We start from the raw sequence: 14,115 nt of genomic DNA on the forward strand, positions 1-14,115 counted from the left end.
GGACATTTAAAACTAATAAAGGCAAATTGGAGACCTATTTGCATATGATACATATTAAAATGTGTGTATGATTTATATTATGTTCAGTAAACCTCAAATTCATATGTAAAACAACACTGGTGCTTTTGTACCCCTTAGATCACCTTTCTATGATCTTTTTTTTTCACCACAAAATATTACGAAATATTCTAGGAATACACTTTAGTTGAACTGGAACCAACTGTGATGAGCAGTCATGAGTAGATTCTGATTCATTTTGAAGGATCACAAGTTAACACAGGTTGTGAAACACACCTCAGATTACGATGCAATAAGTCCTACAGTGTCTGGAATCAGATAATATCTCTGTATGTTTGAATAGATTTAGGAGAAAGTAGAACTAAAGAGTTATATATGTTCTTCTACTCGCACATATTGCACGTTTTAATGCAGTTTACTGCAGTTTTGTTTATGCAAGTCATCTTTACAGTTCACAGTGCTGATTCAGCCATTTGTTTTTGAGTATGCATAATTTGAGTATTTATGATGCGTTCACTACTCCTCAGTTATTTAGGAATCTGTTTGGGAAGTTCATGCTCTCTCTCTCATTCTCTGGCTTCCACAGCTCTGACTCAGAGGGTCATTTTGACACTCCTGAAGCAGCAACTCCTGTCCGTGCCCCTCCAACCTTCCCAGGAGAGCTGGAGAACAACAACGCTGATCCAGACAAAACAGGTGAGACCACTGCTGAGTAAATAACAGACACGGAGAACAAAGCACGAGGAGAGGCAAGAGTCGGCATACTTTCCAAGATGTAAACACGCTGCAGTAACCCCTTGAGTAGTTGTAAGTCCTCATTACCATCACACATAAATAGTAACGATAACAATATAAATATTAAACACTTCAGAATGCCTTATACATATACACAGAGCACATATTACAGAAAATGTCCCTCCTTGAAGTTGCCATGGAAACAAGAGTCTTTTGATGTTGCTCTAAATTTTCAGACGTCCTGTGTGTGTGTGCATGTGTTTGTCTTTATAGTCAACGAGAGAAGAAATTTTTCTACATCAGAGTTTTATATGCTAAAATAATGACTTCAAATGGGGCGTTTGGGCATACATGAATTCCACTACTGTGCGTGAACTGTGGTGTATCAGGTTCACCATGCCAGAGTAATTGGATACATATGTCCGTCTGACTGTCTCAGGAATGTCCCCACCTTCTGCATTAGTACAATAGTGCAATATTGGATTTTCTTATGGATACAAACATGTTCCTGAATTGCAGTGTTTTAGCACAGGTGCCTAAGGTTACTAATACCTAAGCAGTGAAACATGCTCTGCATGCTCGGTATGTAAGCTGGCAGGCACACTCAGTAGGGTGTGATGATGGCGGAAGAGCTGTCATTGTTATTGAATGACTAAGAGGAGGAGCCTCGAGCAGAGTGTGGGAATAGCCTTTGCTCTGGAATTCAACAGGTTGAACAAAAGCTTTGGTTCACCGCGTTTTGTATTGGGAACTGATAGAGGTCACAATGAAGGGAGTGACTGAACAAAGCCAGTTATCAGGCTGAAGCCAACATGTAGCTCGCTTTTTAAGAAGGATTTTAGGAGGCTGTGTGTTGACACAGAAGGAATAAATCCTTCCTGTAAAACAGCTCCAACAACATTTTCCAAGAGTGTTCATTGTGAAAGTCAGCCGGTAGCTATAGAGCAAGGAGGGAGTTCACTTTTGTTTCCACCACAAACATCCCTTCCTGCAGCTGTGAATAAGGAAGTTTGGATCCTGGCAGGCAGGAGTCAAAGTGCCTCTAGAAACCTCTTTGAATATAAACATGCTGATGGCTGCGTTTGTCCGTGCCCATCCAAAGTCTCCATTACTACATCAGCATCAGTCTATACACGATGACAGGTTATAAATATTTAATAGATATAATTGAAGACTTTGTTAAAGCCAAAAAGGTACCTGATTACATTAACAGATGGTTGCTTTGATGTCTCCTGTGGTCATATGCATGATAAAGTGGTATTTGACACTACACTACTTTGACATCAACCCTATTTTGCAACGTTTTGGTTTTAAAAACATTGCAAAAATAGTTTTAAATTCATGATTATCATTAATATAATATAGATTTGTGTTCAGTTGAAAACCTCGATTACTATCTGTTACTATGCACAGGTACAGTTTTTACTCATACTAAAATGAGTGAAGTATATCTTTAAAAAATGGTAAAATGCAAAACAATTCTTTTTGTTAATCAAATTAGACTACATGTTTTGTGCATTATTGGTGCTGAATTGATTTTTCCTGATGTGACATGTTCGGTCTTTATAAACACACAAATATGAGCACAAATATGGATTCTTATACTTTTCTCTTGTACATGCATATGGATTGGATTTGGATGAGGACGTGTTTGTATGGGCAGGCTGGACTGCAGGAACATTTTGAAAATGACACTCTGGCGACAAGCTAACGTGAACTGAAGTAGGTAGAAACACAGCAGGCTGTGCTAGTCTCCTAGCAACATAATATTACATAAATATGGCGGGTATGACAGGCGTACTGAAATATGTTGATGTGTCAAAAGGTTCCCTGGAGGCGATAATTACACCACAGCAGCCACTGTCCCTGTTGTCCTTAACACACAAAATAAATCACAGCTCTCGTTTTCTCTACTTCTCTCTATTTTAGAATGCACTACTTGGTTTAAATGTCATGGCCCTCGTAGTCAGACATCGCCATGGCAACAGCAGCAATTGGAACAGTTGGCTGGCTCGTAACCAATCAGATATCACCTACATCTGAGTTTAGATTTGATTGGAGAGATTATAGTAGGCAGAGGAAGTGTGCATGCAGATTTTTGAATTTGTAATGTGGTTTTTTATGGTTAATCCTGGTGTTTTTTTTTTTCTCTCATTTCTTCTTCAGATGTGGAAAAAGAGGAGCACCTGATAGTGACTGCTCCTGTTCGGGATCAGGATATTTTGTTCAGCCACAACATGGGTCAGGATGAACCTGCAGTCCCCATGGGTGGTCCCTTGAAAGTAAATATCCAGACCCTGGAAGCAGAACAAACAGAGAATCTTCCAGAATCCCTGGGCTCTGTGCCTGTCCCTGCTTCATCCTCAGTGAAGGAAACGCATGAAGTGTCTGAATACGCAGCGCCATTCTCTGAGCCATCCCAAGCCCCAGTCCCCATCCTAGTTGCAGATCCTGCCCCTGATGTGGCTCCAGCTCCCGCACCAGCTTCAGTTCCAGAACCAGCTCCAGAACCAACTCTAGCTCCAGCTCCCGTTCCAGCTCCAGCTCTAACCCCAGAGCCAAGCCCAGAACCAGACTCAGTCTACAGCAGTGAACCTGCAGCCAGCCCAGCTCTAGAGCCCCCTGAGCAGGAACCCCTTGCTGAACCAGAACCACAGTGCAATGACCTCAACCAGACTGAGCCCACTAAAAAGACTAAAACCAGAAAGTCTAAGCCTCCATCCCTGAAGGTAAAGACCCCACTGGACGAGCTTCCCCAATCAAATGAGGAAGAAGAACTTCCCATTCCCAAGGCCACTTACAAATTTGACCCTGACCAGCTCGATGACAGCTTTAACCCTTTCACCTGTGGTGGATCCAAAATCCAGAACTCTCCCCCACCATATGGTTCAAGTTCTTTCCCCAGGCTCGAGCCGCTCGGTGCCTCATTACCTGCCTTTGAGGACAGCTTAGCAGCTCCAGCACAGGTGGAGGTGGAGATGACGGAGTCATTATCAGAGGCGAAGTCTGTAAAGTTGGAGTTCGGTCTGGACGAGGGGACAGTCAGCAAGCCACCTCCGCGGAAATTAGGTGGTAAAAAGACAATCAGCAAACTCGGAGCTAAGAAGCAGAAGCCAAAAGGATCAGAGGCTTCCAGCAAACCAGCACCAGAACCTACAGTGTCAGAAACAGATTCCAAACCAGTGTTAGAACCAGTTTCACAACCAGTATCAGAACCAGTTTCTGAACCAGCATCAGAACCAATTTCAGATCCTCTTCCAGAAACTGCTTTGCCATCCTCAGACTCTTCAGCACCTGTAAACGTTGATGATATTCCTATTCCTAAGAAAGGAACATATAACTTTGATCCCAGTCAGTGGGATGACCCGAACTTCAATCCGTTTGGTAGCAATAGCACAATGAGCAATTCTCCAGTGCTCCCTAAGGGCTCCTACAGTTTTGATCCAGACCATTTTGATGACTCTGTGGACCCTTTTAAACCTCCCAAAACCCTGAGCACAGTGGATTCAACAAGTAACGCCCCTCAGCCAGAGAAAAAAGTGAAAGATGGTGGTAAACCGAAAACAACGGGGGAGAAGAAAGTGAGGCAGATTCCTAAGAAGAGCAAAGAGAGGACAATCACGTAAGTTTTTCCTCCTGTCCCAGGAGTTTGCAATTTTGATTATCACCAATAATACAAATTCAGATTTCAATGTATATAATATATACTCTCTGTATATGACTGTATATATAACTCCACTGAGCGTGCTTTGGTTGAATGTGTTAGTATTTACATCCGCAAGTGGCTGGATGCATACCAAACAATGCTTTAAACACATGCCAAACACTTAACACTACATACTGAGCGTTGATGCAATTCCCAGTTTAGATATAGGCTCATGAAAGTACTTATAGCTTCAGTGGTTTGGACTAGTTTCAGCTTTTCCTGGTCTGTCTGCATTTTGTGTTTATGCTCAAAACTTGAAACTATCTGCTGAGTATATAACATGCTGCTCTGAACACCTTTAGTCACTCACACGCTTTTCTTTATCTCTTCCCCCTGCTCTGTTCTTCATTCCCTTAATCAATATCCCCTTCATCCTTCATTCTTCCCTCTCTTGTGTGTTTCGCAACCCTCAAACTCTGCTTTCGTCCACTACGATTAGCCCCAGGACATCTGAACAAGTCAAGTTTCTCTGTTTTCTGTTGTAAGTACTCTCACTATCGACGCTCTCTTCCTTTCATGCATGCTGGCTTCCCATTTTACTCTCATCGTGGCATGCGCTCGTCAGAAGCGACCTGTTTCAGGAGCATGTGAGGGAAATAATGTCTTCCTTGGTTTCATCTCAGCTCACAAGGCCATCCCCTGTTACATCAACAAGTTAATTTGTCCCATCTTGTGATCCCTCAGTTGGGCAGCACTAGTATGGTTATACTAGCTATGTATGTAGCTGTACCTCATTTATGATGGCACAGTGCAATCAGCTCAAAAGCACAGAAATGCTTGCAGCTCTAAGAATGTAGTAACAGGTGGGAGAAGAATTGAAATGTTTGAGGATCACTACTTTGTAGTCTATATATTCTGACACTATTGTCATTGTGTGCTTGTTTTGCAGGAATTCCTGTAAAGTTCAGAAATACGATGAAAGCCAGTCCTTGGTGCTTGACGTGTGCAATCAGGTACTGTGTGTTCTTCTGTGTGAGTGTTGTGCCAGCTGAAATGTTTCACTTTACTGCAGTGACACCGCAATGTCCATTATTCAGCAGCTGTCTAACCTCCCGGCCTCACCTCTTCACACACACACACACACACACACATATATATATATATACACACTGTGACACAAGCTGGCAGTAGCATCAGCAGTGTCTCCAGCTCTGCAGTACCTGCTTGGCATGGTGACAGATCTGTGACTTATCACACTGCAGTCAAATATTAGTCTGCTGCCATGTGCCCTCAACATTATCACTTCTCTCTATCCATAGGTGATATTCTCAAGATATTATATAACACCCTCTCTTGTCTTTAACACAATGTATAGTACATTTCTCACCAAAGCAGCTGCAATATGCCCATTAAAGACAAGAGTTGCATTGGATCTATGGGACTGTGATATGTTCATGTCTGAAGTAATGTACTCACGATCCATATCCAAATTTGTTCACATGAAGTTTAAATCCACAACAGTACATATACATTTAGTTTTTATGTAAAAAAAACTGGTTTAATTTTCTTAAATAAATATATAACTAAGGACAGAGGGTGTCACTCATATACAGATTGTAAAGCCCTCCGAGGCAAATGTACTTTGTGACTTTGGGCTATACAAATAAAATTAAATTGAATTGAATTGAATTGAATTTATTAGTGTGAATAATGCTTTCCTATCTTCCTCCCTTGTTCCTAGGAGGAGGATGAGGTGGTGGTTCAGACCCCCGAGATCACTCAGCGAGTTCATCATGCCACTGATGAGGAGAAGCTTGCCTCCACTGGCATTATGGGCCAGACAACAGACAGTCAGGAGGAGAGAGGAGAGCCTGAATGCAATAAAGCACCTGTGAAGAAACAGCCAATCAGTGACATATTAGTTATGGATGGTATGTTTGTGATTGATCTTCAAGAACCTCCACTGTGTGCAGAATGTAAAGCAGTGTTAGGAGTTGAAAAGAACAATAACAGACAGTGAAAAGAAACTTTTTAGCTTCACAGATAGAGTTTGTTGTAAGGTGATTATTAAGTCATGCTAACGGTGACACTTTTATCCCTTTAAGTCAACTTTAGTGGATGGATTAACTAATATGCTGTCAAAGGAATACATGCTTTTATTATGTGAAGCAAACAGCACTAGTACACTAAATAATTCTACCACTAGTTATAATATCTGGTCTCTTTTGCTCCACCCGACCTTCTTAATTTACTTGTGATGCATTTAAGTTGGTAGTATTTAATAGAAAATATGAAAGGCTTTGCTCTGTGTGAGGCATTCTGTTAAAGAAGTAGGCATGACCAGAGAGGTGTCAGTTCCAACAATAGGATAAATTGAAGGAGAGATGATTCAGTTACATAATTTTATCAACAAGTACTACTGGAGACTGTGAAGCCTCGAGAACGTGTCGAACTTTATGAAGAAGAAAAATGGAGCATGCTTACTCAGCAGAACCCTGTCCTGGATATAAGGAAGTTTTACACCAGGGACCGAATGCTTATACCAGTTGTGCATTAAAACCAGCCTGTGCATCGTGCTATCTCTTCGTTACGGAAACAAGACTTGCTGCTGTGTGGTTCTGCTTCTTTCTTTTAATTTTTAGATATAGGTAATTATTACAGTTGTAATTTGCCATTGAATTGTGTGTTTTGTCTCTTTAAAAGGTCCTGAGACTAAGATAGCAGATCACCTGGAGGAGAAGGATACCTGCGGTCTGAAAGATGATATAGTAAGTAGACTATAAGAATGAACGGGAGGGAGGGAGCAGAATGAATAGTTAAACATGACTGGCTTGTTTTGCACGGACTGTTCTTTATCTTAATTTGGACAAAGATAATTCAGCTATATTTGGAGTCCTACTTTTTTATTTTTTCATCCTGGAACAATAGTTGCGTGTGTTGCTTTATTATGCCCCATGATCCATCTAGCAAGAATCTAATAGATGTTATGCACATAATATTTGCCTAAGATAAGCACACTTGCACCTTCAAGTTATACAAATGTTAAATCAACTCAAATATGAACTGTTTTGCCTGAGAACTCTTTGCATAACATCCTGTGGTCTGAAATGCAAAATAAAAACAGCTGAAGTAGTGATTTGTGGTTTGCTTACAAAATGTAAAAATGGTGGATATCATATCTTAGACTGAGCACACTGTGTGCTTTCTGCATGTCCCACAGAGTGAGATAGCCATGACGCAAACAAAGGTGACCAGCAGTGAGGCCCTAGACACAGCAGCCCTGTCCCAGGACAACATACCTCTGAGTGAGATGGACAAAGCTGCAGTGCTCACCCTGATCAGAGAAGAAGTACGTCACTGCCAAACACTTAGAAAGACAGCACTCATTTCATACATTTTTTAAGATCTGAACATTTTTTTCTCTTCATACTCTCTCCTTTAATTAGATTATCACTAAAGAGATTGAAGTCAATGAGTGGAAGAGGAAGTATGAGGAGAGCAGAGCTGAGGTTTTGGAGATGAGGTATGACGCTTCACGTTTCTCCTGAACCTCCACATTTAAAAGTATTACAGTGCAAATATAATGCAATATAAACAATTTAGAGGAATGAAGCTGACAAATGTTGTACTTTCTATTCTTATCCTGACAGAAAAATTGTTGCGGAATATGAGAAAACCGTTGCACAGATGATTGGTGAGTTGCTGCCACCTGGTGGTGACATATTCTACATGGTTGTGTTTGTTACCTGTGTCATTTTATGACTGTTCCTCCTTCCAGTTACACCTCCAGGATACATACAGTTCAAGGATACATTACATTATATACATGACACTTAAAACATGCAGAGTCAAGTCTGTTGTGGTGAGGTTAAGGTGTCTATACACAATGTTCTGAGAGTGTTGTTTTTGACCTGGTTAATCAAATATATTCCACATTTGCAGACTCCTTGTTTGCCTTGTTTGTATGTTTTGGATCACTGACTTGCTATATTATCTCAAAATTAGAGAACTACTAGTATGTATTAAAAAAAAAGGACTTAGAATCTACACCTTACATCTAGTATGTCCCACTCAAGCGCTTACAAGGATGAGAGTTGGCACTAATCTTATAGTCACTGCTTCTTGTCAAACATGTTGTGCTAGACTGGCCTGCAGATCTAAAACAATGGAAAATACGCCGCTGAGACTTTATAACTCTGCCTTTGCTTTCAAGGTTGCTGTTTCAGTCCAGTTTTTAAGATAATTCTTACACGTCTAACTCCTTTCAAATCTTGACTTTTCTGTTGGTTGCAGAGGACGAGCAGCAGCAGAAGACCCTGTCCTGTAGTAAGTCAGTCAGGCAGTTGACTGCTGAGAGGGATCAGGCCATTGCAGACCTCAACTCTGTGGAACGCTCCTTCGCAGACCTCTTCAGGAGGTATGAGAACATGAAGGGAGTCCTGGAGGGCTTCAAAAAGGTCAGTAGAGCTTTGATGTGACTTTCATGCTATCCAACAACCAGATCACTTGATAATCTCTACATCTGTCTCTCCAGAACGAGGAGGTGCTTAAGAAGTGTGCGCAGGATTACCTAATGCGGATCAAGCAGGAGGAGCAGCGATACCAAACCCTCAAAGTGCATGCTGAAGAGAAACTGGACAAGTAAGCTTTCATGTCTGTAATTTGGGATTCCAGGATTCAATCCTTTGATAGGTTTTTAATCCTGAAAAAAACATTTCTACCTTAAGTCGAGACATCAATATCTTATTTTGACAATCTTTCTCATCTCCTTCACGCGCTGTCTAACAGGGCTAATGAGGAGATAGCCCAGGTACGCGCCAAGGCTAATGCTGAGGGTGTCGCACTAAACGCCAGCCTGAGGAAGGAACAGATGAAGGTCGAGTCACTTGAAAGAGCTGTTCTTCAAAAGGTAGGATGACTGCTGATTAACACTGTTTAACTGTGTGAGTGCAGAGAGGGTATGATGAAAGAGAGAGTCCTTTATTATTATTATTTCATACCAGTGGTAAGATTTCAGCACAATTATTTTCCACGGTTAAGACCACAGTTCCCACAAAACCTGTTGTTTTTCTGTCCCTTCATTGTCTTTGTTTAGTTTTCTCTTAAGGTTTAGTGAGACGGATATATATGTCCCAACAATGTATTACTTGTTGCACTAAGAGGAACTCTACTAGCATTGAAGAAGTATCTGCCTCTTTTGTGTAACTATTGACAATGTTAAAAAAAAAACTGGCAAGGCATTGAACACTAGGGGGCAGTGTTTCATGTAATAAAACCAGAATCTGGTAGAGATGAAGAATTACAGACAGAACCTCATCATCAATCACTGACAATAACACAAGAGACTAAAGCGTAAAATAAATATTAAATGTTTTGGGCTGTTTTGTGATTATTAATGGGTATTGAGCCAACAGTGTGGTCAGTAAGTGTCTGTGGTGGAAGAAGTACTTAGATCTCTGCGTACACCTTAATGTATCTGGGCAGAATTGTGTTTCTGTTCTGCCATTTGTAGCTTTACAGCCAATGTCTAAACACTCCTCTCTCTTTCTCTCACAGAATCAAGAGATCGAGGAGCTCACTAAGATCTGTGATGAGCTGATCGCCAAACTGGGGACAGAATAAGAGGCCTTTAATCAAACTCTCTCTGCAGCATCGATGTAAATTCTGTACATGATCACATTTAAGCACACGTCAACCTTACTTTTGCTCTGCTCATATCTACTCCCTGTTTTCTTTTTAAACACATGGAAATACAGAATGGTGGATCGCTTCATCTTTTGAATTTTTCAGACTGAAATATCAAATCAGATCAATAACTGACCATTGCGTTAATCATATCATGGCAGTTAAAGAAGCACAAACCTATAATGAGATGTATTTTAATTATTTTGTCAATGATTTACAGTAAAGACTCATTGTTGATTCTTGTTGTGCGTTTGAAATGAAATCAGCTAGTTTGTTATATTACAAAGAATTTCCATCACCATTTTATACTGCATGTTTAACACAAAACTGTAAGGAGGCAAGAAGTAAGGGAAAAACAACGTGGATGCAAAGCACATACATCTTTTACCACATATACCACGCACCTGTGTTGATGATACAGTCGTCAGAAAGGACAAATCTCTCTAATGAGTGCCTAAACTGATCATAGTGTATTAGTTTTCTGGTGTATAAATATTTCTGGCTGCCATTTCTTCTATGATACAGATGGATAGTTATGCTGGTCGCATATGCTGGATGCTGGTTATCTTCTTCCATCAGCAAATGAACTGAAAGGAATATTATAGAGTTTTTCTTAAGTTGCCTTTGAGTTTGTTTGTCTTTCTTGTTTCACAGGAGAACATATACAATGTGTGATAAAGAGTGTGAAGTTAAACCCCGCCATGAATCTCTGGGATTATTAAATATGAAGAGCACTTAAGAGAATCAGATCTTAAATTTGTTTAATAATAGTTTGACAGTGATGGGTGGAAAACTAAAGTCCATTTTGAAGATGAAGTAGTAAAAACTTTGCTCTTATTATACTGTAATATTAAGCCATGTGCCATGTTTAATTTTCTCACTCTGCTTTTTGAGTGTGGAAAAGTTAGAATCACATTCTGTCGCTGCCATGTAGATATTGTTGGACTGTATTCACATTTTATCTGTGAGCCCAGATGTTGCTGGTGTGCCTTTATTTTGTCTATTTTGTAAAAATGGGTAAAAATGTAGTTTTCTTAGTTTCCATCATGCAGTTGTTTCCAATCTCTGTTGTTGCCAAAGTGTACTGTATACAGTATAAATCATTGATGATCATAATATTCTTAACAACAATGAGTTCTAGTGGGTTTGCAGTTTTAATGGTTTACCTGCAGTAGATGAATGGTGGGCTGCATAACTCTATAAGGTGAAGTGTTTTGGTGAGCAGAGCTTCATCATGCAATATTATCTTCTTTGCTAACATCAGCGTTTTCTGGTCTGATTGAACCTGAAGGAGCGCACAAGTGTATTTTTTGGTCAGATATGTTTAAAATACAAAAGACAGATTCTTCTTCTTTCACGTCAGCACAATTTATTGCCAAATGTTGTTGTAAAAAGAGATGGGTCTCAGTGTGACTCTGTCATATTGTCGTGGTGTTAAGTTCATCTGAAGGTGCTTTTCAATGCAAATCCATTGTTACAGTACAATATGTGTAAATTTTATACTTTATGAAAAGGATTTTGTTCCTAATATTTGTAAAATTGAAGAGTTAAGTATACTCAGATTGTATGTTACCTGCTATATTTTGTGCATTCCTGAATAAATGGTTAAGATTTAATATTGTCAGTTTCCTCCTTTCAAACTGAGCACATAACAAATCAGACACACATAACATCTTTGTTCCTGTTATCATTGTACTGATGAACACAAACGCATGCAAACTTTGTCTTTGTTTATTCCTACAGGGAAGCCAGAAGCCAAATTTCTTCACTGTTTTCATGTTCTTGTGGTCGTTGCACCGTCGGATTTTACAAACATGTCATTAGTGGCATTTTGTTTGTAACTCAAGAGCATGCAGTTTCCTCCAGCACAGATTTAGCTATTTCAATGACATAGTCTTAAAAGCATCAACAAGGTTTTGTGCAGTTGTGTGTTTGGTCCATTGTGTTGCAACTTAAGGTCTCCTTCCTGTTGAGAGCTGTAAATCACATTTTGGATTGACAGAAGAAGAAACAAAGAGAGCAATAACTCTTCCTAACCCTTTGTTTTGTACACATTTGACCATATCATGAATCAGTTATACACAAGAACAGGCTAAGTGCTCATGTTTGTATCCACAGCAGGTATAACTTAATGATGTTTACTCAGACAAAACAAGTGGTCATCCTCATTAAATCCTAATTGCTTTTTAAAACACACCCCTGTGGCCAAACCAATTTGTAGTTTACCAAATGTCACCAGCACATTTTACTGTTGAAGCCACATCGTTGTGCCACCAGATGCACTACAAATTATTCCATGTAAAACATTTTAGAAGAAGACGAAATCTGTGTAACATAGCTGATGAACACAAGACGCAGTCATCTTGTCAACAGGTATCACTTTTTTAAAAGTACCTAGCATACTAAATAATTTTTAAATCAGTAATAAAAAGGTATTTTCCAGTATACAGGTCATGTATGCCTTTTACTGCTGCTTCTGGTTTCTAAAACTTACAAAACGGTGGCAAGTAATGTGACACTTTATCCGATAACAGGTCACTCACTTCTTAAAATTTAATGTCACTTTAAGTACTTATTATTATAAGTAATTATTATAAGACTTACCTGTTATCTGATGTTTAGGTTATTATTTACATGTTAACTATTGATATATTTGTCCAAAAACAGTTTCCACCTATTTTAGCTGACCTTGTCCAAATGTCAGTCTTTGCATACCCTTCTCACCACATGGTGGTGTTCTTAAACACCACAGTACCACAAACACAAGGCCAGTCCTGATGACACTCTCTTGGTTTCTGTCAGAAAATCTTACTACTAAGTTCAAGCAACAAGAGAGAGAGGCAGAAGAAACTTCTCCCACATGTGCCCTGATGTCCTGTTTATTCTGACAGATCAACACTACAAACAACACAAGACAGCTGGTGAGGACAGACACGAAGAACTTGCATTCAGTATTGCATTATCCAGAAATGACTGGCTGTACATATTTTTGATGGCTCTTACTTGTCTTCATCAACTTTGATGGTAAGACCTAAGGGTGAGAAGGATTGCTTACAGCCTGGAAAGCTTTATTTAATTCATATTTTTTTCTTGGTTTCATCTGAACTTTCCTAAATAGCAGAGCAAGTCAATATCTGACTACTAGACTAAAAAATTGGTTCTCCTTTGTGAGAACATTTACTACCATTTTCTCATCAATTTGGTCCAAAGCTTAAGAAAATACTTGTCTCCCTTTACCTTGTTTAGTCAGCCACTCCTTTACCTTATACTATACTGTCAGCCATGGCAGGATGGGAAGAAAGCTAGTGGACTTGACTGAGCTTGCTGGATATGATTGAATGCAGTTGGCACGTATACAGTCTATATAGACAGGAGAACCACAGCTGAACTAACAGTGGCTAAGAGCTGATAAGAGTCAAATGTTGATTCTTAGTGAAACTTGCAGTACTAGACACCTGCACACAATTACAGCAGTTACTTGAATCAGTTTAACTGTTATTTAATGACATACTAAACACAGATTTAGTACATTTAGCCCAACATTTCACTGCTAATAATGTGAAACTTACTTATTTACTTACTTACTCACTAACAGTTCCATCAAGAGTGAGGCTGTGAGGATATTTTAGGATGTGGGGCCAGTTTTGGGTGTCAAAGATGACATACTGAACCCAGTAAAAAAAAAAAAAATCCTCTTTATGGAAAACACAAAATAAACATTATTACATATAGCAATACTTTAAATAAATAATCTACATTCCACAGAAGTCAGTAATGTTTTAACTTCCTAATTTAGTTAGAAAAATATAGTGTCAGTCTGAGACCATATAAAGTCTTAAAAGGTTGGTAAATGGAAGTTTTACATGAATGTAGGGTTTCATGAATCATAATCCACAGATCCAGGTCCATGACATTGTATGGCTTGTAGTGTGTTTTTGTAACCCTGGTGACTGCACCGGAGAGGGCGGGTTCAGGATGCTGAGGCGACCTCTGATTGGCTGTCCTGCTTGGTGAGGAGTGGGACGGGAGAG

General features: G+C 39.6%; 1 protein-coding gene across 4 annotated transcripts in view; it reads left to right on the forward strand.

Moving 5' to 3' along the window:
• tacc1 (transforming, acidic coiled-coil containing protein 1) overlaps nt 1-11,700 on the forward strand; it is a 30,258-nt gene extending 18,558 nt beyond the window's left edge. For 3 of the 4 annotated variants that reach the window (XM_019253360.2, XM_027279193.1, XM_027279192.1), the window contains exons 2-14: nt 605-714; nt 2,920-4,375; nt 4,899-4,940; nt 5,349-5,412; nt 6,141-6,330; nt 7,103-7,167; nt 7,620-7,748; nt 7,846-7,922; nt 8,050-8,093; nt 8,693-8,856; nt 8,934-9,040; nt 9,188-9,308; nt 9,956-11,700. In XM_019253360.2, coding sequence (XP_019108905.2) covers nt 2,991-4,375; nt 4,899-4,940; nt 5,349-5,412; nt 6,141-6,330; nt 7,103-7,167; nt 7,620-7,748; nt 7,846-7,922; nt 8,050-8,093; nt 8,693-8,856; nt 8,934-9,040; nt 9,188-9,308; nt 9,956-10,021 — 2,454 coding nt within the window. In that variant the 5' untranslated portion in view covers nt 605-714; nt 2,920-2,990 and the 3' untranslated portion in view covers nt 10,022-11,700. The remainder of the gene's footprint in view (nt 1-604; nt 715-2,919; nt 4,376-4,898; nt 4,941-5,348; nt 5,413-6,140; nt 6,331-7,102; nt 7,168-7,619; nt 7,749-7,845; nt 7,923-8,049; nt 8,094-8,692; nt 8,857-8,933; nt 9,041-9,187; nt 9,309-9,955) is intronic. The other variant, XM_019253361.2, reaches the window with a different exon arrangement.
• The last annotated feature ends 2,415 nt before the right edge of the window (nt 11,701-14,115 follow it).

The sequence above is a fragment of the Larimichthys crocea genome, chromosome VI, assembly GCF_000972845.2.
Source record: "Larimichthys crocea isolate SSNF chromosome VI, L_crocea_2.0, whole genome shotgun sequence".
NCBI lineage: Eukaryota > Metazoa > Chordata > Actinopteri > Sciaenidae > Larimichthys > Larimichthys crocea.